This window comes from Euphorbia lathyris, chromosome 10, assembly GCF_963576675.1.
Source record: "Euphorbia lathyris chromosome 10, ddEupLath1.1, whole genome shotgun sequence".
In the NCBI taxonomy this organism is placed as follows: domain Eukaryota; kingdom Viridiplantae; phylum Streptophyta; class Magnoliopsida; order Malpighiales; family Euphorbiaceae; genus Euphorbia; species Euphorbia lathyris.
In genome coordinates, this window is record NC_088919.1 from 23,901,560 (window position 1) to 23,927,266 (window position 25,707).

General features: G+C 32.8%; 2 protein-coding genes across 3 annotated transcripts; both read right to left on the bottom strand.

Moving 5' to 3' along the window:
• Window positions 1-6,362: 6,362 nt before the first annotated feature.
• On the bottom strand, window positions 6,363-9,553 carry LOC136209457 (adagio protein 3). 2 transcript variants are annotated; one of them, XM_066000923.1, is made up of 3 exons: window positions 9,323-9,553; window positions 9,091-9,245; window positions 6,363-8,376 (listed from the first exon to the last, which is right to left on the bottom strand). In XM_066000923.1, exons 1-3 carry the CDS (start codon window positions 9,359-9,361, stop codon window positions 6,747-6,749), a joined length of 1,824 nt encoding a protein of 607 aa, XP_065856995.1. In that variant the 5' UTR covers window positions 9,362-9,553; the 3' UTR covers window positions 6,363-6,746. The 2 variants fall into 2 exon arrangements, with proteins under 2 accessions (XP_065856995.1, XP_065856994.1); XM_066000922.1 differs by having other exon boundaries at window positions 6,366-8,376; window positions 9,091-9,553.
• An 8,992-nt stretch (window positions 9,554-18,545) lies between these two features.
• LOC136209629 (uncharacterized) lies at window positions 18,546-19,242 on the bottom strand. Its single transcript, XM_066001159.1, has one exon. The coding sequence runs from the start codon at window positions 19,118-19,120 to the stop codon at window positions 18,608-18,610; it is 513 nt and encodes a 170-aa protein (XP_065857231.1). The 5' UTR covers window positions 19,121-19,242; the 3' UTR covers window positions 18,546-18,607.
• Between the last annotated feature and the right edge of the window lie 6,465 nt (window positions 19,243-25,707).

Genomic DNA, 25,707 nt, shown 5'->3' on the forward strand with positions numbered 1-25,707 from the left:
TCCGGGTCGAATCCTCTACTTAATCTTCTCGCTGAATCTTCGGAATAGAGATATGGTCGGCTACTACCAAAATGTAAACTAATATAAACTGATCTTAATTTAACATCTAAATGTCACTGTGTATGTAATTATTTGATAAATAATGTGTGTACATCATATTGCTTTTTACAAAATCGAACTTCTAATTCTGAATCGTTTGACTCAGAATTTCTGCATTAATTCTGTACTAAATCTTAACTTTCTATATTTTTCAACTCTGAATCAACTCTTTATTTATAGATGTTGAAGAGTCATGGTTGAAAGGTCGTGTCCGTTGTGAAGAGTCGTATCCGTTGTGAAGAGACGTTTCTATCCACTCGAACGGACGCATTTCTTGGATTTAAACATGTGAAATTCATGCTGGAGGAATTTCTGAAGTTACTGAGAATGGAAATTCTCGGCTGAGAATGGGGAAGTGAAATTTCAGTCTTCAAAACGAAAGGGGGAAGTATCTGGCCAAAGCGTGTCGCGACTGAGAATGGAGGATTCTCGGTCGCGGCACGGGAGATTTTTCTCCGTCTCTGACTTCGTCCTCGTCCTCGTTTCGGTGCGTTTGATTTTCATCGTCTTTGACTCCTTTTGTAGGGTTTTTCCTTCATTTTTTACCTCTTTTCGTTCCTATTTGGATTTTACCAAATATTTATGTACCTTGCATGAAAGAAACATATTCGAACGTAAAAGTACTCTAAATAGATATAAACAGTATGATTTTATAGCAAAACTGATGTAAATATTAATGATATTTCAGGTATATTTTGAGTTTAACACTAAACCAAGGCTGATCTGTTGGATCCTCCTACTCTAAGAATTTGGCATCGTGATGAAAGAAAAAAAAGAGTGGAAAATGTGATAATAGATCATCTATCGGTTGTATAAAAGCAACAATCTCTAGAACATGTAGAGATTAAGGAGGTATTCCCAGATGAAACAATGTACTCGGTAACCTCTCTTCCCTGGTTTGCAGACATATAAAACTATAAAGTTGGTAATATTTTTCCACCTAATCGGAGACATAAGTTTTTATTTGAAACTAATGATTACTTTTGGGAAGAACCGTACTTGTTCCGATTTTATACTGATGGCATGATTAGGAGATGTATTCATAAAGAGGAAATCAAGTATGTAATAGGTATGTGCCATTCTAGGGAATCCAGTGGCCATTTTGGACCAGATAGAATAGTGGCCAAAATCCTTCAATGTGGATTCTAGTGGCTACACATGCATGGTGATGTTATGAGTTTTGTCAAGTACTGTGATGCATGCCAGAGAGTCGGGAACATATGCCAAAAGAATGAGATGCTTCAGTAAGGCGTACTAGTATGTGAGTTATTTGATGTATGGGGCATAGACTTCATGAGCCCTTTCCCTAAGTCACACAATAACCAACACATTCTTGTTGTAGTTGACTATATCTCAAAGTGGGTTGAGGAAATCGCCTTACCCATAAACGATGCTTGGGTGGTAACATAATTCCTTAAAAAGAATATGTTTACAAAAAGAAAGGACAAAGAGATTGCATGATAAAAAAAGTACAAAAGAATTATATTCAAGGTTAAGACTCTTTCCTGGTAAACTCAAAACTAGATGGTCCGGACCACTCGAAGTGAAAAAAGTTCACCCTTCCGGGATGATTGAGATCGAAGGAACGGATGGAGCAACCTAAAAGGTAAACAGACAACGCCTCAAGATTTACCTTGGTAATGGTAGGCCATACAAACACATGATGTACTTGCAAGATGATTACAATCCAAAAGGGAAGAAAAGTCGAGCTTTTCCGACTATAAACAAAGCAATTGTTACTTTATGATAAGCCAATAAACTTAAGGGTTAATTACATATAGATGCTTTGTGGTTTCGTCGATTTGCAGATGGGTACCTATGATATTTGTTTTTTACAAACGCAACCCTGTGGTTTGTAAAATTTTGCATTTGGATTCACTTTGCCAGAATTTGGCTGATAACAATGTCGAAATGAAAATTTTCAAGAGTTAAATAATATTTTAAGCAACTTTAATTCTTTAAATTTTTAGGTTTAGGGTCATGCAGGTGTTGTTTTTTTATGAGAGAAAGTTTATGTTTAGAGAGAGAAAATTCAAAAAATGATGATTTTGAAAAATAAAAAATATGGTTCCATAGTAAATTATGATACTAAACAACTTTAATTCTTGAAAATTTTCATTTTGAGGTCGTTATCGGCCAAATTTGGCAAAACAAAAAAGTGCAAATTTTTACAAACCACAGGGTTACGTTTGTAAAGAAAAATATCACAGGTACCCATCTGCAAATCCGTGTAACAACGGGGCATCTACTTGTAATTAACCCTAAACTTAAAGCTACCCCAAGTTGAGTAATATGTTCAGGGATTAATATAATCTTGTTGAGACTTGCATGTAATAATGTCTTCTGTTATGAACAAAGAACTGATCTCACAAGCTTTAGATACTCAGATATCTAGGCAGTTACATGGATCCGGTGAAGGAGTTCATTAGGATTGGGGACCCGACTTGAGATAACATAATGGATGGATTTATCTAGTGTCACATGCTTCGTCTCAAGGGTATTAGTAGGTATAAGTAATCCTCGGACTCAAACAAACATTAATTAGTGATTCCGGATTATGGAGTGTGATGCTTTGACTTTGTTTAAACACGATCCATAACAGGAGGGTTCCTGGGGTGTGTGCAAGTATGTGTTGGGTATCACATAAAATAATTGCAGGATAGTTAATGTTAGATTCAACATTCGTCACTCCTGATAAATGAGAGATATATCTATGACCTATTATGGAGATTAACTTGAAATCCTTGCAAGTTGATATGGTTAAGAGTTGAATCTATTTAGAGTTAATTCTACATGGACAAGTAAAACAAACGTCTCATTATATATACCTTGACATACCATAGTTATAGATTCGTTTAAGGATATAGTTGATGAAGGATCGAATTATACTGGACCTAATACGGAAAAGTAAACATCAGTATCAATCTGGCTTCTTATCGCTCTAGGGGAATGTTTACGGTTCTGCTAGTAATAGTCTGCGCACTCATTCCGTTATACACTTAGTTGAAATTAATTTGTTTATATCAATTCCAATAACTGTATACGACTAGTAGCTAAGAACTTAATAGATCACACATGAAACTTGGAATAGGAGGACAAAATGGTAATTTGAGAGTGGGAACCTAAGGGGGCGAAATTTGTATATTAAGGGGTTAATTGATTTATTTAGATAATTATAATTGGAGGTGCCAACATAGTTGGGATGTCAGCTTCAGTCCTAGTATCGTCCCAGCTTCCATCAAAAAAATTTATGGTTAAATAAATTACATGATAATATTAATTAGTAAGTATAATATGATTATATCTCTAAATTATTATCATAACATAAACAAATATCCTAATGAGATTATAATTATTAATTATATTTATATCAGATATAAATAAGATTAATAATTATATTTATTTATTTAATTAGTAAACCTAATGAGATTAGAATACTAATTAAGTGTTTTAATCTAATTTCATTAGAGTTAGGAATTGAATACTATAAATACTCCCCGCCCTATTTAAAGAATTTGGCAAACACATTAGTACGAAAGAATTACCTCTCTCGAATAATTCGACATCCACTCAAATCATTATCTCTCTCGTTTACTCTTTCTCTCTCTTTGATCTCGTGTTGATTTCTTTAGAGGCAATCTATTTTGATTTATATTAATTGGTTGATTATTAACGTTTTTCTTTTGTTGTTTGTGTTCGTGAAAAGACGGTTGATATCTACGTGGGCACTTCGTTTGCAACGATAGATAGTTCTTCAGAAAAGGTACATACGTTTAATCCCTTTTATTATGAAATAACGATTAACAGATCTTGGAAAAGGAAAATAGATAGAAAAAACTATATTTTTGCTACGCCTACGTTTTTCTATTTTCTATCAACAGCTTGGAATATGGTGATACGTCCTTCTTGTGAGGACAACTACATACAATATGATGCCTGACGGAGCATGCGATGAATCAATCCCTTTTGCAAGTTTGATGGTTTGTTCCGCAGTGTCTAGCTTTTCTTATAACTAAGCCATTGCAGTTGTGTTCATATTTGTTGCTTCCTGGACAGTTCCGTCGTTGTAGAGGAGATGTTTGGTTATTCTATCCATAAACTCTCTGTTTGTAAGATCTGATGATCCTAGACATTCCTTAGTACATCTATTAAAATCAGTGATGATTTGAAGAAGCCTCGGAGGATTGCCCTTGGCGTTTGAGGCTTTGTTTGAATTTGTCGCGGGGGCGACAGATTCATCGAGTTCTCGGGATGACTTATGGTTGTATGTTGTTCGATCCACGCCCACCGCACCAATTTGATATGAGTAAATCTATGGATAGTGTTTTGATGACAACTAAGCTCCCTTTTACGCTCGAGATAAAACAATGATCAATGAGGATTCAGTACCGGCCACCCATTCCGATGTTTAAGTTAATAGAGTTTAAGAAGGTGGACACTAAGCAATCAAGTATGCATTGTAAAGGATGTGTGTATGTACCTTGACTACGTGACGTCATGTTATATTTATATAGTGTCAAGGGCAATTCCAATCATCACTTTAAGATGTGTGCCCTAACTTCCCTTAAGGATATGTATTGACTTCTGAATGGCAAACAACTGCTGTAATTGATGCAGTTTGTAATGTGCCTAAACTGTATTTGCTGGATTTCTGACGTGAATTGGAGGTCTTATTCTAGAATGCCTCTCATCGATGCATATGTCTTAGCAATTACTCATCTTAGCGCAAATTGATTCGAAGACTCTTCTTATACTACATGTCTTTGTTTGTTTCGAATGATGACATATGTACATTCTATATATTTACATTCTATATATAAATGATAAATTAATTTTTTAATAATATGAACTTTAACATTTTGTACACTTTGGTAGCAGAACTTTAATTTTATACTTCGATTACCTTTAATATGAACTTTTCTCCTATCTAATTATATCTAATTTTACTATTTTGAATATATTTTAAGCATAAAGATATAATATTTTTTATTATTATTATTTTTAATGAAATATCTTATAAATAACTTTCAATGTCCATGTGAATGTTTTACAAGACACCAATATTAAAATCCAAAGAGTTAATAAAACCTTACTTTAACATAAAAATATTGAGTTTTGAATAAAATGTCTTATAAGTACGTTATCCATTATTTCATATTATTTCATTCGAAAATATGCTTAAACTCACGAGTATTACTTCATTTCTCTTAATCTTTTGTTGACCCATTAATGTAAAACATGCTAAAGTTCAAATACCATAGATATAGTTTATCATTAATGAGTGAGTACAAATTAGTATTTTAAATGAACAAATGTACTTAACTGTTGAATAGAACGAAACTTAAGGACTTTATAATGAATTATTATAAATGCGAGGACAAAACAATGTATTTTAATAACACGTTATTTAGTCTTTAATTTTTATTATATTCAACAGTTTAGTCCCTTAAACGGTTTAATAATTCAAATATTTGAGAAACTAAACTTTTTAATAGAACCAGAGTTAAAGAACTAAACAATGTATTACTCCCTCCATTCCATTATATAAGTCATTCTAGGGTATTTCACACAAATTAAGAAATATATTGGTTAACTACAAAAAATTCTCTCTCATGTCACTATTGGGCAATAAGCATTGGAATATTAAAAAACACATGTACCAATACAAAAAATAATTCTCTCTCATGTCACTATTGGGCAATAAGCATTGAAATCCTAGAATGACTTATATTTAGAGAAAAAACTAAGGGGGTGTTTGGTAGCTGCTTTTCAACCTCCTGTTTGCCTTTTCACTTTGAAAAGGAGAGTTTAAGGTGTTTGGTTAGACACCTCCTGTTTGCCTTTTGTAGCCGAAAAGTAGCTTTTTATAAAAGCAGGGATCCTGCTTTTTGGAACAGCAGCCTTTTCAAACAGCAAACAGCAAACCGTAACAGGAAACAACAACAGCAAACAACAGATAAAACAAACGGACCCTAATTTGCTAGAATGACCTATATAATGGAATTCAGGGAGTATTAAAATATGATGACTAAACGAGTTAAATAAAAATGTAAACACTAATAAATTATTTAGCCAAATATTTATTGTATCTAAAAGTAACCACATGGCTCAAATTCATCTAGGGATTCCATCTAGCCAATGTATCCGAGGCTCGTTATTTATTTTTATGTGAAAAAAAGGGTGAAAATGACAAAAAATTCTAGTTACAAGTAGAAAAGTATAATTTGAAATGGTTACAAGTACCTCTTGGCTGGAGTAACTGGAAACAATACATGACAGGTGATAATTTTGAAGAGCTAGTGAGTAAATGAAAACCATAATTAGCTAATCAATCCTTTATGTATGAGAAAACTACGTTAAGTGAGAGATCAATTAAAAGTGCACCAACTGCTATACCAAAAAAAAAAAAAAAAAATGTTATCTTTGTTGTCAGATTCAGATGATATAAATTGGAACACCAAAATTGCACATTCTATTCTCGTGTACTGCAAATCTACATTAACATAAGAAAACCAATGGTTTTCCTGTAATACTATGCATTTAGGCAAGCAGAAAGAAGAAAAAGCAATGGAAGAACCTCAAATAGCGACCACAAGTTTTCTGCAACAGTTGCCACTTAAAAATCATGCATGTTCACCAAAGTCCTACTAGATAATTGACAAAACCCCCGGATCGGATTCTGACTCTTGCCTGCTAGCTAAACACAGCTCATGCAATTCATTTAGTATCCATTCCTCTCCAGTGTGACCACCTAATACAAGGACCCTAGTCCCTCCAACCACACAAGTACTATGACCCCAGGCAAATTTAGGCGGCTGCCCAGGAACGTTGAGAATTCTCCATGATGGTTTTTCCTCAGAAGGATCCAACAAGAAAAGCTGTGAAGGAGAATGCAGCCCCGCGAATGAACCACCAAATATTATAATCCTTCCACAAGGCATAGTTAGTGCAACATGATCAAGTCTTGGAGGAGGAACCACAGGACTCTGGCTTCCCACTCCTGTGAATGAACTACAATCTAGTTGTCGCCATTGTGGCACTTCATCCTCCAAATCAATGGTGTAGGCCTCACCTGATCTCAATCGCAAATGACCACTCTTGGCAAGCCCACCAAACATAAGTATTTTTGTCCGACCATAAACTGACAGTGAATGGCCCAGTCGTGATGGTGGAGACCAAGACGATTGGATTTCTTTCCACATCGGCTTTTCACTGGCGAGATCCAGTAAGTAAGTGTCACTTAGAAGTACCCCAGCATCTGTGCATCCACCTGAGACTACCAGTTTAGAGCCTTCTATCGTGCAAGAGCTATGCCAAGATCGAGGAAGAGGAGGAGTTCCACCGGAAATTTCAGTCCATGTTGGCTGCTTTGCATCCAAGTCCAGAACAAAAACATCATTAAGCAATCCTTGCCTTCCACATCCTCCAAATACTACCAACCAAGAGCCATTGAGGCACGAGAGAGTATGGCCCCAACGTCCCGGTGGAGATGATTTTACACTCACTCGCTGCCACTTTGGGTTAGCAGCATCAAGATCAAGAACAAACGTATCGTCCATTGGCTGCATGTCAACTCCTTCACCTCCAAAGAGAACCAGCCTATTCCCTGCTGCACATGCACTAAAATTGCACCTTGAAGGTTCAACTGCTCCTCCAACTGTCATTTTCCTCCAGCATACAGCTTCAAGAGTTGTCAGTTCTCTAGCCAGACGCCCCCATCCTAACTTCTTAGTCATCAGCTCCAATGCACCGGTGACATCTCTACCCCATGCATTTTGGCATACCATTTTCCTCAAGTGTTCATTTTTTGTCAATTGACGGATCCGTCTGCAGACAGATCCAATAGACGCAACATCCCTCGGTGTCAATCGTGATAAAATGTTGTGGGCCAATACTTCATCAGATAATTGAAGTATTCCACATATTTCTTGGTGCTGATGCAATGGTAATTGCCCACTCAAATGGGAATATTTAGCTGACTCATAACATTGTTGATTGCATGTCTCTTTGAAAACTGGATATGATACATGGTTTAAATCTAGTTTAGCTTCTGAAAACACTTGAATACCTATTACATGTGTGACGATCCCATCATCATCATGCATTGGTGCAAGTCTCAACCTGTTTATCACTGGAGTCCCATCCTTCCGAAAATTTACAAGCTCACCTTGGAATTGAATACCTTGTTCAAGACATCTTCTAATTTCAGAGACAACAACAGGATCAACTAATGGATGTCGTCTTTGAGCACGAGGATCCCGATACTGTAGAAACCGACTGCAACAACAATTTCAAAATGTGTTAATTAAAGAAACAAAGGTATATTGGTACATAAACCATAACACGAAACACTCAAAAAATGAATAAATTGGCAGGGACATTAAGCAGAAATGTCCTGAGAAACATTAAACAAGTAAAATACTAGAACAATAAATTTGTCAATCTCTACAAAATGGTAAGAAGGATAACATGTTTACCACTCATAGAAAATTCACAACCTAAAATTGTAAGTAAGAGACAAGACAGTTATTGAATTACATGGTCTGTCATATAGAAATTTTAGTATCTACTGATTATAAAACAGAAATTAAAAGTAAGAAGTCGTGTAGGAAAATGTAAAACAAAAGCTCATTTCTTTTCAAAATCGTTTAGTTGTGGGTTTGTTTTGTGATTTCTTGGCAAAAGAAAAACCAATTAATCCATGTATTCGACCTCATCATGAACCCTGCAGAAGGTTCAAATTTCAATAATTAAAGCAGAAGTAAATCCAATAACGTCAACCTAAGATTCACCAAAACAGAACAAAAGAGGCATAACAAAATCACTCTGTAAAAGCCTTCTCAAATAGAAAAACAAAATCGAAGTAACATCCAGTTTCAAGCAGTATCAACTTTATGATTCCGAACAAATCACCATCATTTTTCTCAATTCCCTAAAAAAAAAAAAAAAACCTTTAAATCTAGGAAAAGAAGGGGAAAATCGAAAGAATACCAGTTTCGACCGAGGACTTCATCAGCGCGGTAGCCAGTGAAGATCTCAAAAACCTTGTTGACATAGATAATGGGAAAATCGGGCTCAAAGGCATCAGAAACAACGATAGATGTAGGCGTGGATGGGTAGAAGAAGAGGCCGGCCTCCAATGGAAACTGAGTTTGGAAAGCATGTTGTTCGATTTCAAGTCCATCTTGTTTTTTAGAGAAATTGGAGCATTTAAGCCTTTTACCTGAGGTTTGAAGGTCGTCACCGTCATCTTCTGGTCCATGGTTGGCCATAGGTGTTGCAAGACTCCAACTTCAATTGCGAGTTTCTGTTTGCAGAGACAACCAAAACTGGGAATTAGTTTTCCAGCTCCCAAGATATTTTGGTTTGGTTGAAAATTGAAATTGTGTTTGGAGATTGCTCTCTTTTTCCTCCTAATGTACAAATATTAGATATCCCAAGATATTTTTTTTCTTCTTAGTATCAAGATATTTTATAAAAGCATTGGAAGATATTTTATTTAGACAAAAATCACTATGAGGTGCTTATCATTCTCATTTTAATGTATTAAAACTTTAATTTTTCATTTTAACACTATCTTTTACTTTTTTTTTTTTTTTTTATTTATTTATTTATTTATTTATCATATGAAGTCTGTTTGTCAAGTTAATTAATTATAACCACAAAAATCAGTTAATAGAGCCTTATTTTGTTTATCAGAAATTGTATGTTTTATGGTTCAAAATTAGGGTGTTACAAGTTTTATTTAATCACATCACATATAAAAAATTATTTATGAACCGCTAAAAGCATAATTTGAACGTATATAAAATAAGTAACGTTGTATTAATCGAGTTAGATGTTAAAAGTCACTTTTTTTTATTATTATAATGCTTAACATAACCGAAAATAAAATATCAGAAATTCAATACATCAAAACCAAAAGGATTATAATTCATGGACCTCATCATGATATAAAACTACCATTGATTAAATTTTACTTTGTTAATACTTTTAGACCTTCCTCCCAGACAGGTGCAGAGATAGGGCTCCGGTCTATCAAGCTTCGGAATCATCTATATCGGCGATAGTTTTGGTTTCATATTTTCGATCGATTAGGAGTATGGGATGCAATATGCTCCAATTTATATGTTGAGCAAAATTTAGCATCTATATATAATATAAAACAGTAACGATGGAGCTGAATTGTCACTTCCTCATTTTTAGTGATAAAAAATATAATATAATATATAATATATTAATTTTAATTATATTATTATATTTATCTATAAAAAAATTATTTTATCCGTACTATATCTAAGAGTTCTACAGAATTTAAATTAATCTATAGAATCTCTCTAATTCTCTGCATATCTATACATAATATAAAATAGTAACGATAGAGCTGAGGTGTCACTTTTTCATTTTTTTAGTGATAAAAAATAATATATAATATAATATAATATAATATATTAATTTTAATTATATTATTATATTTATCTATAAAAAGATTATTTTATCCGTACTATATCTAAAAGTTCTACAGAGTAAATTACGTCAAAGGTACCTGAATTATACCCCAGTTCACACTTTGATACATGTCTTCTTCTAAAAGTTCTACAGAGTAAATTACGTCAAAGGTACCTGAATTATACCCCAGTTCACACTTTGATACATGTCTTCTTCTTCTTCTTCTTCTTCTTCTTCTTCTTCTTCTTCTTCTTCTTCTTCTTCTTCTTCTTCTTCTTCTTCTTCTTCTTCTTCTGAGATCGGGGCTGCTGAGAAGAGGGAGGCAAGCCGAAGGAAAGAGGATTGGAATGGATTGTTTAAGGAACAAGAGATCGAATTGTAATTTACTCGAACGGTAAACAAAATAGAGAGATGGAATCAGACAAAGGGAAGACTTTCTTACATATTCGAACTGTAAACAAAATAGAGAGATTGAATGAGATAAACTCAACCTCACACACATCTTTTCACATGGACCCAACATTTCAATAACTTGCAGTTATATATATTGTACATTATGAGAACTTGCAGGTGCTATTAATTTGTTTTGTGCTACATTGGCTATGAATCTTTTTCTTGTAAATGACTGCAATGTGCCTTCATTGTTGTGCAGTAGAGACATTTAGTGATTAGAAATTTCTGCTTCTGCAGTTTGCTGATCTAATACAACATGTTGAGGAAAGGATGTCTAATGTTGAAAACTACATTTAGGTATAGTGGTTTCTGTTCGAAATGTTCTTTCAGTTTGGATGCCATTGTTGATAAGCGAGAGAAAGTAACAAAAACAACATTAGGTAAGAGAAAGTAATAAGAACAAGGAAGGAGAGAGAGAGAGAGAGTGAGAGAGAATTAGAAATTGGCAGTGAAAAGATTTAAGGGTATTATTGTAATTTTATATTAGTTGATTGTATTGTGGGTCCCAATTTTTTATTAAAATTGGTCAAACTCGTGTTGACCAGTCATTGACCTGTAAAATGCATTAAATTGTCCGGTCATTATTACTTCATGTATTTTTGGGACAAAATGTAATCCAGGTATCAAAGTGTGAACTGGGGTATAATTCAGGTGCCATTGACGTAATTAACTCGAATTTAAATTAATCCCTAAAATCTCTCTAATTCTCTGTATATCTATATATAATCTATATATAATATAAAACAGTAACGATGGAGCTGAATTGTCACTTCCTCATTTTTAGTGATAAAAATATAATATAATATATAATATATTAATTTTAATTATATTATTATATTTATCTATAAAAAAATTATTTTATCCGTACTATATCTAAGAGTTCTATAGAATTTAAATTAATCTATAGAATCTTCTCTAATTCTCTGCATATCTATATATAATATAAAATAGTAACGATAGAGCTGAGATGTCACTTTTTCATTTTTTAGTGATAAAAAATAATATATAATATAATATAATATATTAATTTTAATTATATTATTATATTTATCTATAAAAAGGTTATTTTATCCGTACTATATCTAAGAGTTCTACAGAATTTAAATTAATTCCTAAAATCTCTCTAATTCTCTGTATATCTATATATAATATATAATATAAAACAATAACGATGAAGTTAAAGTGTAACTTCCTCCTTTTTTACTGATAAAAAATATAGTATAATATATAATATATTAATTTTAATTATATTATTATATTTATTTATAAAAGGATTATTTAAAATAAATGTGAAAATAAAATAATAATGTTTAATTTATATAGCATCTTTATATCATTAATTGTAATTATCAGATTTTTTTTTTTAAATATTTATATGTTAAGATGAATCCGTACACTAGTAGAAATATATAGTGCACCCAAACAACGTTGAGTGTCAAATTCTTGCTCAAACAATGTTAGTTATCTAATCTTCCACCTCAATCCAATTTAATCCAAAAAACACTAATCTACTAATGACCCACTTTAAAAAGAAAGCAGTGGCGTAATGTTAAGTTATGCATGTAGAATATATATATTTTCTTGGCCTAATACATGACCAGCTTCCCGAACTTGTCCAAAATAGTATATTGGCTCCCTGAACTTTACAAGTGTCTCACCAACTCCCTAAAATTTGCTTATTTCGTATCACCAACTCCCTAAACTTGTCCATAAAAGTATATTAGCTCCCTAAACTTTACAAGTGTCTCACCAACTCCTCAAACTTGCTTATTCTGTAATAACTAAATAAAAAAACCATAATACTAACTCTCGAGTCTCATCCATTCAATCTCTCAAACTTGCAACACTAATTCTTATAATAGATTGAAAGGTAGGAAAAGCGAAAAAATTATCTCTCGAATAGATGAAGACGTATTTTTAGAATTTAGGTTTAATAAGTTTTTGTATTTAGTTGTTACATAATAAGCAAGTCCAGGGAGTTGGTGAGACACTTATAAAGTTCAGGGAGCTAATCTACTTTTATGGACAAGTTTAGGGTGCAGATGATACAGAATAAACAAGTTTAGGAAGCTGGTGAGATACTTACAAAGTTCAAGAAGCCAATCTACTATCTAGACAAGTTCAGGGAGCTGTTAATGTATTAGCTCAATTTTCTTTTTACTTTTTTGTTTGCAAAAGCAGAAGATATTTATTTATTTATATAATGAAATGTGAGGATGCCGTGGCAACACACCAACCTATTTCTAATATGGCTTAATACATCATTTGTCCCTCAACACATTAACTTATTGTCCCATAAACTTTTAAAGTGTTCCGATGGTCTCGTCAACTTGTATAAACTATCCAATTAGTCTTCCAACTTACGTAAAATATAATCAATTAATCATTCAATTGTAAAAAAATTAGTTAAATACCGAAGATGTATTGCACCGTTTTAGGAAACGTATAACGACTAAGGTTAGGGTTTTACAATTGAACAAATAAAAACTTCATTTTTAATCTATTATGTGAATTATGTAATTACATTCTAAGGCGCGTGCAACACATTTTTCGCATGTTGCTTACTTTTTTAAAACCGATTGATTAATTAATTATATTTTACGCAAGTTCAGGAGACTAACTGAATACTTTATACAAGTTGAAAAGACTATCAAAACACTTTAAAAGATATAAAGGCAACTAACCTTTTTAGACAAATTTAAAAGGAAAATGACGATTAAGCCTTCTAATATTATTACATTCTCCTTTTCCTTAGACAACTATTATCTATTCCCACCCACCATTCATTCCATCAACCATGCACATATTTAAGTCAGGGTTAATTTTTTTTTTTCAAAAAAAAAAAAAACTCATTACACTAATTTGCAATTGAGGTTTTTTTTTTTTTTCAAAATAAGATTGTCCACATTTATAAATCGATAACTTTTTTGGATTGATATTGAAAAATCTAGCCATTCATATAACCTCAAAAAACACGAAAAATCCTTTATTTGGCAACAACCAACCACATACCATTATTTTTGCAGTTTTAAACTTTGGAAATCTGTTTGCAAAGGATCAAAACCACATTATTTTTGTTGGGATTTTACTTTTTTTCTTATCTCACAATTAAAGATTTTGATATTAAAATTTTATTTTTGAAAAACATTGGATATTTATTTTTGGATGTTTATATCAAAATTCTTTTAAATATTTTTAGGAAAATGTTATAGAAATAATTCCGCCCTCATATTTGTTGTCTTAGTTTCAAATTTTGATGTATAATTTTTTTTTTTGCCATTGCTTATTTTTCATATCATTAATCCAAAAATCATTTTATTTTAATTTAAATACTTTATTTTAATTTTGTTTAGAGATAATTTTATAAAAATAAATTATAACTAATTGAATTTATTTTTATTTTTTATGGTATTTAATTATTTACTTATCAAAATTTCATTAAATATATAAAAAAAATATATATATAAAAAATTTCTTTCGGGTTGGACTCATAAAAAAATGTAAACTTCAATATGTTTCAAAATTTTAAACAACAAAAGCATAATATAACAACTTCTTCACTTCACACTTTGGACCTTGTTTGTCCTTAAGCAAGTCTTAAACTCAAAACAAACTCTAGAATACTCAATATTAATAATTCACACAATAATACAATTTAGTTCACTTGGCATTCATAGATCTTGATTTCACACGTTTGGATGAAAAACAAAAGGTTTGGACGTTAAAAGATTCTAATCGTTTCTCTGCAAACCAACACAAGCATACGTATCTTCAATCATGTCACAAAATCAAAAGGCAAACTATTTTGGCACCTCACCAGAAGTCACTCATTTCACTCAAGTGTTTAGGTGTAAACTTTATCTCTCAAGCCCTATACTAGCTTTGACTACAGTGAATTTGCATTCGCCTTGACAGTTTCATCAAGCGTGTTTTTTTGCAAGCAGGTTCATCACCTCGAAGACATCTTCTAGGTCAACGATCTCCACCTCCACCATTGCAGGAGTCTCCTCCTCAACCATCCTCGGCATCTCCTATTCCTAACAAGTCGAGCTAGCCACACTCTCAACACCTTTCTTTTCCAGTTGCTTCTTTTGATCTAGGGCTCGATTAAGGTATGTCTTAGCTTCAGAACTTGGGATAGCATCCTTGAGCACATCATATTTTCGACTATCGGGTCACAGGGACACTATACCCACAGACTCATGCCCTGTACTTTTTTCAGGTGTCAAGGAATAGACCTTAATGATTAGGGCAATATCTTAGTTTTCTTTCAAAAAGGGTCATAATCAGGATTCAGTGAAGGAACTCTCACTCCATACACGTTGTCTAGGACAACAATTTGTGCTCAAACTCGAGAATATCCTAGTCAATGAAATACTCACCGGATGGTTCAACATCCATCTCACCTATAACAGAAAACAAATAAGTAAAAAATGAAAAACAAAAAGATCGAGGGCAGTAAAAATAAAAAGCAGATAACCCATCCTAGGAGAAACCTTGATACTTTTGATACTTGGAAACGATAACCTTTATAGACTCAAGATCGGTCGATCTCCCACGATCAAACCCTGCCCAACCCAATAATGCCTCACATTGTTCAGATCCCAACCCTCTAGGTAGGCCATCTTCTAGGCCGAATAGATGAACCAACCATTACTTAAAAAGTTTTGGACAACGATCTCTGTATTTTACTTCTCATCTCTAGGTATCCCCTGTAGGCACTCCACAATTTAAACTTGCATGAATGTCAACTCTTGCTCCATTATCAATGTAGTAAGCCACGTGGGATTCTGGTTCCAATTCATCCAAAAGGGAAAGACTAGATCGATCGTAGATTCCTTCATAAATCGCTGCCTCCACTCTAAAGGTTTGTCCTTAAGCTTTCCTAATACATTAAACTTCAGATGCAGTCAGGACACATGCCTAGATCTATCTCTATGCAAGGGACAAAAGATCTTGCGAAATACCAAACACATCACCCTGAAACCATGTTCCCGACACAATGAATAGATAACCACAATGGTCCTCAAACTATTCCTTATTATTTGGTCTGGTGCCAAGTTAAATTATTGCAAAACTTCCACAAAAAGGGGAGTAGAGGCAGTCGCATCCCATTGTCAAACTAATCCTCATAGGCGATCATTTCATTTGGCCCACTTGATCATCTGAAATCTTCATTAGTGTTGGAGCTGACAACCTCAATGACTACCCCTATTTGGTAACATGTCACAATTGCCCTTAAATCATGATCGATAATAATGTTATAGGTATCTTCTAGGGCCTTTGATTTTGGGACCGGAAGACGTTTGAAAGCATCAAACCTCACCTCGAAGGAACTTTTCTTATTTGATAAACCTCGAGGCCACATCTTCTCGAAGAACCCCTAATATATGGAACCAAAGACTCCAGTATCCCGGTAAGCCTCTAGAAGAATAATCAACACCGAGCATATGTTCTCGTGAACTCTTCCTCTTGGTTGGGCATAGAAGACACCATTTTCACCACTAACTCTTTCGAGGCCTTAGCCTTAGGGATGATTTCGAAGGTAGAGGAAAACTACAAGTCGTCTTTAACCGATTTATTTACTTTCGATTGCTTTCTCCTTTGAGAAGGTGATGATTCCTTTATCATAGTTTGGGACGGTGTCACATCTAATTATGACCCAACAACTGCTTCAAACATGCTTCAAATAGATTCCTAAGGCAAAAGGCAAAACAAGAAAATCTTCCCCAAAAATGAAAGAAGAGATGAAAGAAAACAATAATTCACAAAAGATGTGATAGGGAGTGACTTCCCAGTCCAGCAAAAACAAAGCACCACGGTTAGGGAAGTAACCTCCTCCAGTCACCGGAAGAAGATGACCACCAACTTTCAAGCGAAAAAACCAATATGACGGAAGATAAGAGAACAAAGCAAATTTCTAGTTATGCTTTGGTGCAAAACATGTCAAGCAATAACTAGGTATTTATACACAACCCGGTAAGACCAAGAGTCGCAACCATCACCACACTTATTCAAGACGCCTGATTTGTTGTTTACTTGAACTCCTCTCATGTAAGCGGTCAGGACACTTGAAACTCTCCTCGACTAAAAGGCCAGAACGCCTTGAATAATGCTCACCAAAGCATTCTAAACCCCCACTCATCCCTCTCCGCCTGGGAGAACCCAATCTACAACTTGCATTAATAACTAATCGGTCTAAAAAAGGGGGACATATTGATAAGGGATTTGGACTTTGAGACGAACACCATATGCCTTGAACCACCCAGTGCTCGATATGACCCGGACCCAACTATCTAGGGCAAAATGCCAAGCAAGGCTGAATCCGTAAGACCAAATTAGATTGTCCTTTGGGACCCAACTGAGAGGTAAACTAAATCCTAAGGGCATTACCAAATTTAGGAAGGAGGACCAAAGCCTATATAAAGGACTCTAGTAATAGAGTAAAAGGGTCCTCTCTCTGCATTATCTCTCTAAATACTCTCATTATCGTTATTGACTTGATCGTCAAAGCTAACACAAGGATTGTTCCCGGCATAGGGCATTCAACTCCGATGGGCTTGTAAATGTTCAATACCCACACCTCATTACTTTGTACTGTTTATTTTTTGTTCTCCAGTTTTTCGTTAAGGTTAGTATCATTTTGATAACTAGAGTACTTTGAAATTTTAAGTCTCTTTTATTCTTTACAGTCGTTAGAATAAGAAGTCATAGACGTACTCAATCTAATTTCACAGTCCGAAAACTATAATTTTCTAGTATTTCCGCACTTTCACCAAATGAGCCAAATGATAGTATTTCATGTTAAGGCAAAGCATTGTTAGCCTCATTATATATTCAAAATGTTGCTTTTTACTCTTCGGTCTATTATTTAGTAATATTTGTATTTTGGTCTATTCGGAATGTTAACAGTTATAAAAATTCTTTTGTTTCACAATTTTAACAGTTATGTTAATTAAAATTAACTAGATAATAAATGCAATTTTAGTAAAAAGTTTTTTTTGGGTAAAATTAGAGGTTTGAACCACTTTAGAGGTTTTGACTAATTAAATCTCTTATAGTGATATTTGGTGAAGAGATGTTTGAAAGAGGTTATTGGGTCCAAAAAACTAATTTTGAAAAAGTTGGGTTTAAAAGTTTTTTCAATTACCTTATTACTACATCTATTTTGAATGACATCTCCAAATAAATGTTTTACAATATCCTTATTTATTATTTTACACAAATCGCTATTATGAAAGACAACATTCTAAAAATCACCATTAATCAATCTCAAATTAATTAATCAATTTTTTTTAAAAAAAATACTACCACAACAAAAATGGTTTTGCCAATTTCATTAAATTCTAAGCACCATTTTAATTATTTAAAAAAAAAAAAAAAACTAGCTATGTGCTTGTTTTGGTAATTTATCTTTTAACAAATTAACATATGTTTTTACATCAGATTCGTAGCAAAATTTTATTTTTATTAAGGAGCATAGCATAAACAGTGAGAGTATTCTAAAATTGCCTAGATTATAATTAAAAAACTAGTTGGTGATAGGTAGATGAAGTGATATTTGTATTGGATAGCAGCAATAAGAAAGAGTAAATATGATTGAGAGTTAGGTTTGGATGAATCGAGATTTGAAGGATTCCCAAGATAAACCTTTCTCTAAATAGTGAATATTGGAAGGATGAAAAGGAGCCTTAATTCTGTCAATGCTCCTAATTACAGCTCTACCTGGAATTACACTCCTTGATGGATCTGATGATGTTTTGTAGGTGAGACTTGATGAATATCCCTTGAAGATTACAACTTCAACTTGTTGGTCATCCACAACAGCCTGTACAATAAGTGCTTCATCAGTAGCAGACAGAGAATAGGACTCTAACATTGCAATTTCTTCATTATGTCCATATTCATCTTCATCTTCATCTTCATCATATGTAACTATTCTTCTTCTTGCAGCAGATGCACAATTACGCAGCCTTTGTTGGGTGCTCAAATTGAGGTGCTTAACATGTTTAACGTTGGGGAACCCATATATATAATTTGGAGTAGAGAATAATAAATTTGAGCATAGTCCAAGACCTGCTGCTCTTGCTGCTGCTTGCTTCAACATGGATGAATCCATACTCAATGGGTTGGGTTTTGGTTGGATAATAAGCTTTTCTCATAAGATAACATCTTATAGCTGGAATCAATACATGCTGCCACATGTCTTCAATTACAAACCCAACTAACCATTCCCAGCTTTTTTTCTTTTTTTTTTTTTTTAATTTCTTCCATTTTTATTTAGACACGTTAAATTTTTATACTTTTTTATCCTTTATTTATGGTTTTTCTATGTTAGCTTGCTTTGTTTTTTTCATAATTGGATGATGATGGACTTTAACAAATTAAGTTCATCTAATAATGGTAAAAATAAAGAAAATTTATTTTGTGAAAAACAAAATAAGCATCCACATATCTTGAATTGAAATTCCTTCCTATTCTTTCGAAAGTCTTAAATTTTACCTTCATTTTTTCGTATAATAACCAAATTTATATACTTTTTCATTTTTAATGGGAATAATGTCTAAATTTGCTATGGATTGCAAAAAAATATATCCAATCCATATAGGTTAGCAGTGGCGAATCCAGGATTTGAGGGAGCGGGGGGCAAAATTCTACGTAAAAAAATTTTAGACAAAAATTGTAAAATTGCTCAATTTTTTATGACAAAAAATGCAAAATCGTTCAATTGTCATGCATTATTTTCATGATTTTTTTTATAAAAAACGTAAATTATAATATTTCCGACTCGTAATCATCCATTTCCGGGATTCTCGGGTTGTTACGCATCAAATATCCCTAACGTTTTAGGTCAGGTGCAATTTTACCCCTAACATCTAAAATGGTGCAATTTTACCCCTAATGTTTGTAGCCAAGAGCAATTTTATCCCTAACGTTGATAAATTGGATCAATTTCAGATACTATTATAAAATACAGTCATTTTTTTCTTTATTTTACACCAATTGCATATCAATTTTGTAATTTTGCACCAATATTACCTCTAACGTTGATAAATTGGATCAATTTCAGACATTATTATTCATGACCGAGAAGACAGTTTGATCAATTATTTCTCAAATTGCCCCAATTTATCAACGTTAGGGGTAAAATTGCTCTTGGCTTCCAACATTAGGGATAAAATTGTATCATTTTAGACGTTAGGGATAAAATTGCTCTTGACCCAAAATATTAGGGGTATTTTTGCACGTTAACCCTTATTTTTGGACTTAATTTTTTTTAATGGGATGAAGGGGGGCAAATGCCCATTTGACCCCCTACATCCGCCCCCTGTAGGTTAGCTAGATTATTATTATTTTTTTTAAGAAGAAAGGTTAGCTAGACTTAAAAATACAGTAAAACCTCGATAAATGCATATCCTTGGGACCGGAAAAAAAATATTCATTAAGCGAGACTATGTATTTATCGATAAATGAATAAATTATTCATTCATCGATAAATAATATTTATTATTTTATAGATAATTTTTCATTGTAAAATGCATACAGGTGAAGAAATTATCCAGTCAATAATGAACAATGATGATGGAAATAATCCAGAGCTAGATGATAGGTGCGTTGTCACAAATGTATTGTCAAAAGAGGTCTTTCAAGCAATAGTCACCTTAAACAACTACTTGCTACAACATGAGCAAAATATATCAGAAGTTGTGTTTGCACTACAAAAAGTTAAGGATGATATTCATTTTGGTTTAGGTGGAAAGAAAAAACAATCAACTATAGATGCATTTTTTCAGAAGAAATGACTTCTAGTTGATTGATTGAAAGATTTTGGTCTCTTTATATTTTCATTGGACTCTTAAGGATTTAAATATTTTTTATTACTGAATGCATTTAGCGAGGTTATTACTTTAGTCCATTGGCCCAGTCGGGACCGAAAGAATTTATTATATAAACGAGGTTATTACTTTATCGAACATTCATTTATCGAGGTTTAACTGTATATATATTTTTTTGCCAAAACAACACAGTTCTCATCTGGACTGGGAAAAAAATAAGATTCATTTGATTGGAACACCAAAATACCATTGATAGTTAGGGACCATTGATAGTTAGGGATACAACGATACCTTTGCGTGCCTCCGTCTCTACCTCTAAATCTAGATAAAAGTCTCGTTTTATATTATATGTTCTACTGTATGGATCCAAAATTGCTCGAGGTACCATTACAATTGCTCAAAATTAGAAATGTCTTTTATGCAAAGATCCAAATTAGAAATGTTAAATCCAAATTATTATTTCTTACCTCCGGAGTCAATTTATACTTTCCAAAAAACATTAAAAACAAATTTAAAATTTGTCATTATTTGTTATTGATCATTTTTTATAAAATGGTATCCATTTCTTGTTCTATTAGTCAAACAGGTCATATGATTAGGGATAGTAAGGGTATAAATTTTGTAGGTACTATTAATTCTGTATAAAAAAGTTTAAGACGAGATTGAAATTTAAAATACTATTTGGGAGGAATATGGAACATGAACAAGGATACCACGGTCACCATGATGTATTTTTTTTTCTACCCACCATATGATACTTTCCATTATTATAGAATTTATCTCTTTATTTTCTTATATACATCCTAAGATTATGATTAATTAAAATTGTGGTACTCAAAATTTAGGTTTCTCCACATTTTATAGCTTCTCATTGTATTAAAAATGGGTAAATTACACTCATGGCCATTGAAATTTATATTTTTTAATACCGGTAGCCACTATGACTGTTGACCAACGTTTTTTCCCTTTGATACCGGTTCTCTCTCTTCTTATCCTCCAAACATAAAATACTCATTTTACCTCATTATTTATGCTTTGTTTGTTTCTCTCTCTAACTCCTCATTTCTCTCTCTAAAACCTGTGCCAATCTCTCTCTAACTCTCATTTTCTCTCTATCTTCAATTTTTTTCTAATTAGATTTGAAAATCACCTATTACAGTTCGTTGGAGCTTCAATGGAGCACAACGAATTGATCTGTTGATTCTCCTGATTAGCAAAAAGAAAAAGATTCTAGACAAGATTCAATACTAATAGGTTCTAGTATAGAGACTTAGAGTGAGTAAGGTTCGAATGGAGAACATCAGAATGGACTACTTATCCTATAGGATCACCTAGGCCATGCCTTTATTATCTCGTGACATAGGAATCGATCAAAGCTTTTTTTACAGTTAAGAGCACATCTTGTGCTTATAGTGAGACTCAAAAACAGGATCCAAGGGAGGACTAGTGGGACAGGACAAAAGGAAAGCCAACTAAAGCCTTAGAGACTCAAACTTACTGCATGTGAGATTCACAAAAGATTCCTCGGAATAAGCCTATTCTTCCTCCTATACTAGCTACGAGCTAATAGAAGAGGAATGATTCAAGCTTAGCATGGGCGGAGGCTGGAACCAACTTCTTTCAAAAGTAAAGCTTATAACCCAGTCCTATATATAGGAAGAAAGCAGAAAGCCAGAAAAGAAGCAGCAGAACGGTGAGTCTCTAGAGGGGTAAAAAGGAAAGAAGAGGAAGAATAGAGGGGTAAAATAGAAAAAAATAAAAAATTTAACCTGTTGAAGATGAAGTCGAAGGTAAAAAAAACAATGGTCAACGGTCAAAGAATTGTTGAGGAGTGGTTCAACAAGCTTCACCAAGATATCTCATTTGATGTCGGTAGAAAGTGGAAAACGAATGTCAATGGGGATGAGAACATGGGGAAGTCACAAGTTAAAATATGGGATGAAGCTCTTGTGAATAAGGTGAATCCGAAATCTTGTGGAATGAGCTTCATGAATTCATTTCGAACAACACTTTTGTTCACTTTGAAAGCGTTGATGAGTCCATTCAAGATCAACAAGTTCTTCCATACTCAACAAGTAACTTGAGGTCAAGTTCTTTTTTCAAGAGGGAGTGTATGATGAGGGAATCTACTCGACCAAAGTTATAATGGGTAGTGAAAAAAGTTGAGCCAAAGGGAGACACACTAAGGGAAAGAGAAGACCATTCATGTGAAAAAGAGAGCCCACACGCCATGTGAATACATTTGCTTCTTAATTTTAATTTACACGTCGTGTGGCTATTCCCACACGACATGTTGACTTTAAAAATGCCACTAATTAGTTTCAGCACAAAGCATACACGATGTATGGACTTTTTAAAAAGGTCATACAAGTCAATCATTCCCCTTTCTTCGGATTTTTCTAATTACAACTTTGTCATCCCTTATTTATAATTCATACCCTGAACTTATTTATAAGCTTGCCACCCCTTACACTTATAGTATTTTACCCTTTTAAATTTTATCTAACTAGTTATATCTATTTGGATTTTATGTAATTTGTTCTTTTAGGTTTTGAGGATGATATAAATACATCCATTTCTTTGTAATGAAGCAACTTTTTATCAATAAAAAATATAAATCTCTTTCAGAGTGCTTTTAAGGTTCATCCCTCTTAACGATGATGATTTCTAATTCCTATGGGTTTAGTTCGTGAATCTTGGAGGTTTCATGGCTCTTTCGAATTTAGCTTGAGAATATCTTTGATAATTTACGATTGATATTTATCACCCTTTACCCGGTCCGTATTAATAAAACTGTTAGTAAACATAAAGAATTTGAGTCATTTTATTGCTTTTATATGGTGGAAACAATTTTTGTTTTGAATATTTACGGGGCAAGTAAATTTTGATGATTTTAGGGAATAAGGCCCTGTTCTTTATCACTTAATTTCAGTAACAATCAGTTCAGTTTAGTTCAGTTCAGTTTAGTTCAGTTCAGTTCAGTTCAATTCAATTCAATTCAGTTCAGTTCAGTTCAGCATTCAGTTTCAGCATTCAGTTTCAGCATCCAATTTCAGCATTCAGTTTCAGTATTCAGTAATTTATCATTATTTATTATATTATAATTATTTATATATAATTTATTATTATTATTATTATTATTTATCTATAATTTATCATTATTTATTATTATTATTATTTATAGTTTATCATTATCTATAAATTAGATAAAAGTCAAGAAATGATAGTTTATTAAAGTATATATGGTTTAATAAAAAAAATAAAACTAAAGTATGCATCCATATTTAAAAATTAGGAATTGCATCCATTTATGAATTATTTCTCAAATTTATCCAATTTATCAATGTTAGGGATAAAATTCCACCATTTTAGACGTTAGAGGTAAAATTACTTCTGACCCAAAACGTTATTTTTGCAATTTAACCCTTAATTAAAATAAGAAGTTAAGAGTTTGTATTCATATGAAGATTTGTATTTAATTTCATAGGCTTTAAATTATATATAAATTTGTGTTTGTATGTAATTTGTATTTTTAATTTAAATTAGACTTATTTTTATTTAATTTCATAGGCGTTTATCGAGCCAAGATTTTATCATCCCGGGCTTTTAATATTATCATTATTGTTAAGTTCGGTTAAGTTCGGTAGGATTCAGTTAAGTTCAGTAGCATTCAGTTAAGTTCAGTATTCAGTAGTATTCAGTTAAATTCAGTTCAGTATTCAGCAGTATTCAGTTCAGTTCAGTTCAGTTCAGTTCAATTCAGTTCAGTTCAGTTCAGTTCAATTCAGTTCAATTCAGTTCAGTTCAGTTCAGTTCAGTTTTTTTCAGCGATAAAGAACAGAGCCTACGTCCGTTTTTACAAATAGGGGAAACCTCACATTTGCATTTACAAAATTTTAAACCACAATCACATTATTGCAAATACATAAAGTATATTTTTATATTTATCTTTAAACATTAAAATAAAATATTATATTTATATAAAAAGGGTCTCGTGAACTTATTTAAAAAACTTAATTGGCCCCCTGAATTTTTAAAGTGTTTCGATAGCTCCCTCAACTTGTGTAAAATGTAGTCAATGCAAAAAGTAAGTTACATACGGAAGGTGTGTTGCATGCATCTTGGAAAAGTAAAACAAACAATGTCAGGTATCCAGTTCTAATCATAAATTTTACAGTTGAGCAAGTAAGAACTTCCTTCTTAATATGTTTTAATCCATTTTGTGAATTATGTAATAACATTTTAAGGTGCGTGCAATCCATATTTTGCATATATCTTACTTTTTCTTTTGTAACCGAGTGATGAATTGGTTACATTTTATGCAAGTTGATAGGGCTAGCTAGACATTTTATGCAAGTTGAGGGGGCTATTGATACATTTTGAAAGTTCAGAGGACCAATTAAGTTTTTTGGACAAGTTTTAGGAAGCAAATGATGTATTAAACTCGTAAAAAATAATGATTATTCAAACTAATATCATCTTATGTGTGAAAATGCATGCCCATCTAGCTTTAGGCATTTTTTGAGAATAAGACGTCATGAAAAAAATTGCAATTATAGAAAGAAAAAGGATTTTAATTGTAGTATTATAGGTGAGATGAGAGAGGCAAAACGTGACAAGCATAGATTCAATTCCTTACCATCCGGACCAACCTTCATTGACTTATGTTGTTTAATAGATTATATAAGAGAGAAGGCTTAATATATCATTTGCCCCTTGAACTTGTCCAAAATGTTTGATTGGCCCCCTGAACTTTGAAAGTGTCTCAATAGCCCCCTAAACTTGCATAAAATGTTTAGTTAGCCCACTGAACTTGCGTAAAACGTAATCAATTGATTACTCGGTTGCAAAAAAGTAAGTTAAATGCGGA

Coding starts and splice junctions, on each gene's coding strand:
- LOC136209629 (XM_066001159.1), bottom strand. CDS start 19,120: ATGGATTCATCCATGTTGAAGCAAGCAGCAGCAAGAGCAGCAGGTCTT.
- LOC136209457 (XM_066000922.1), bottom strand. CDS start 9,371: ATGGCCAACCATGGACCAGAAGATGACGGTGACGACCTTCAAACCTCA. Junction 8,377..9,090: donor GAAGTCCTCGGTCGAAACTG/GTATTCTTTCGA, acceptor TTGTTGTTGCAG/TCGGTTTCTACAGTATCGGG.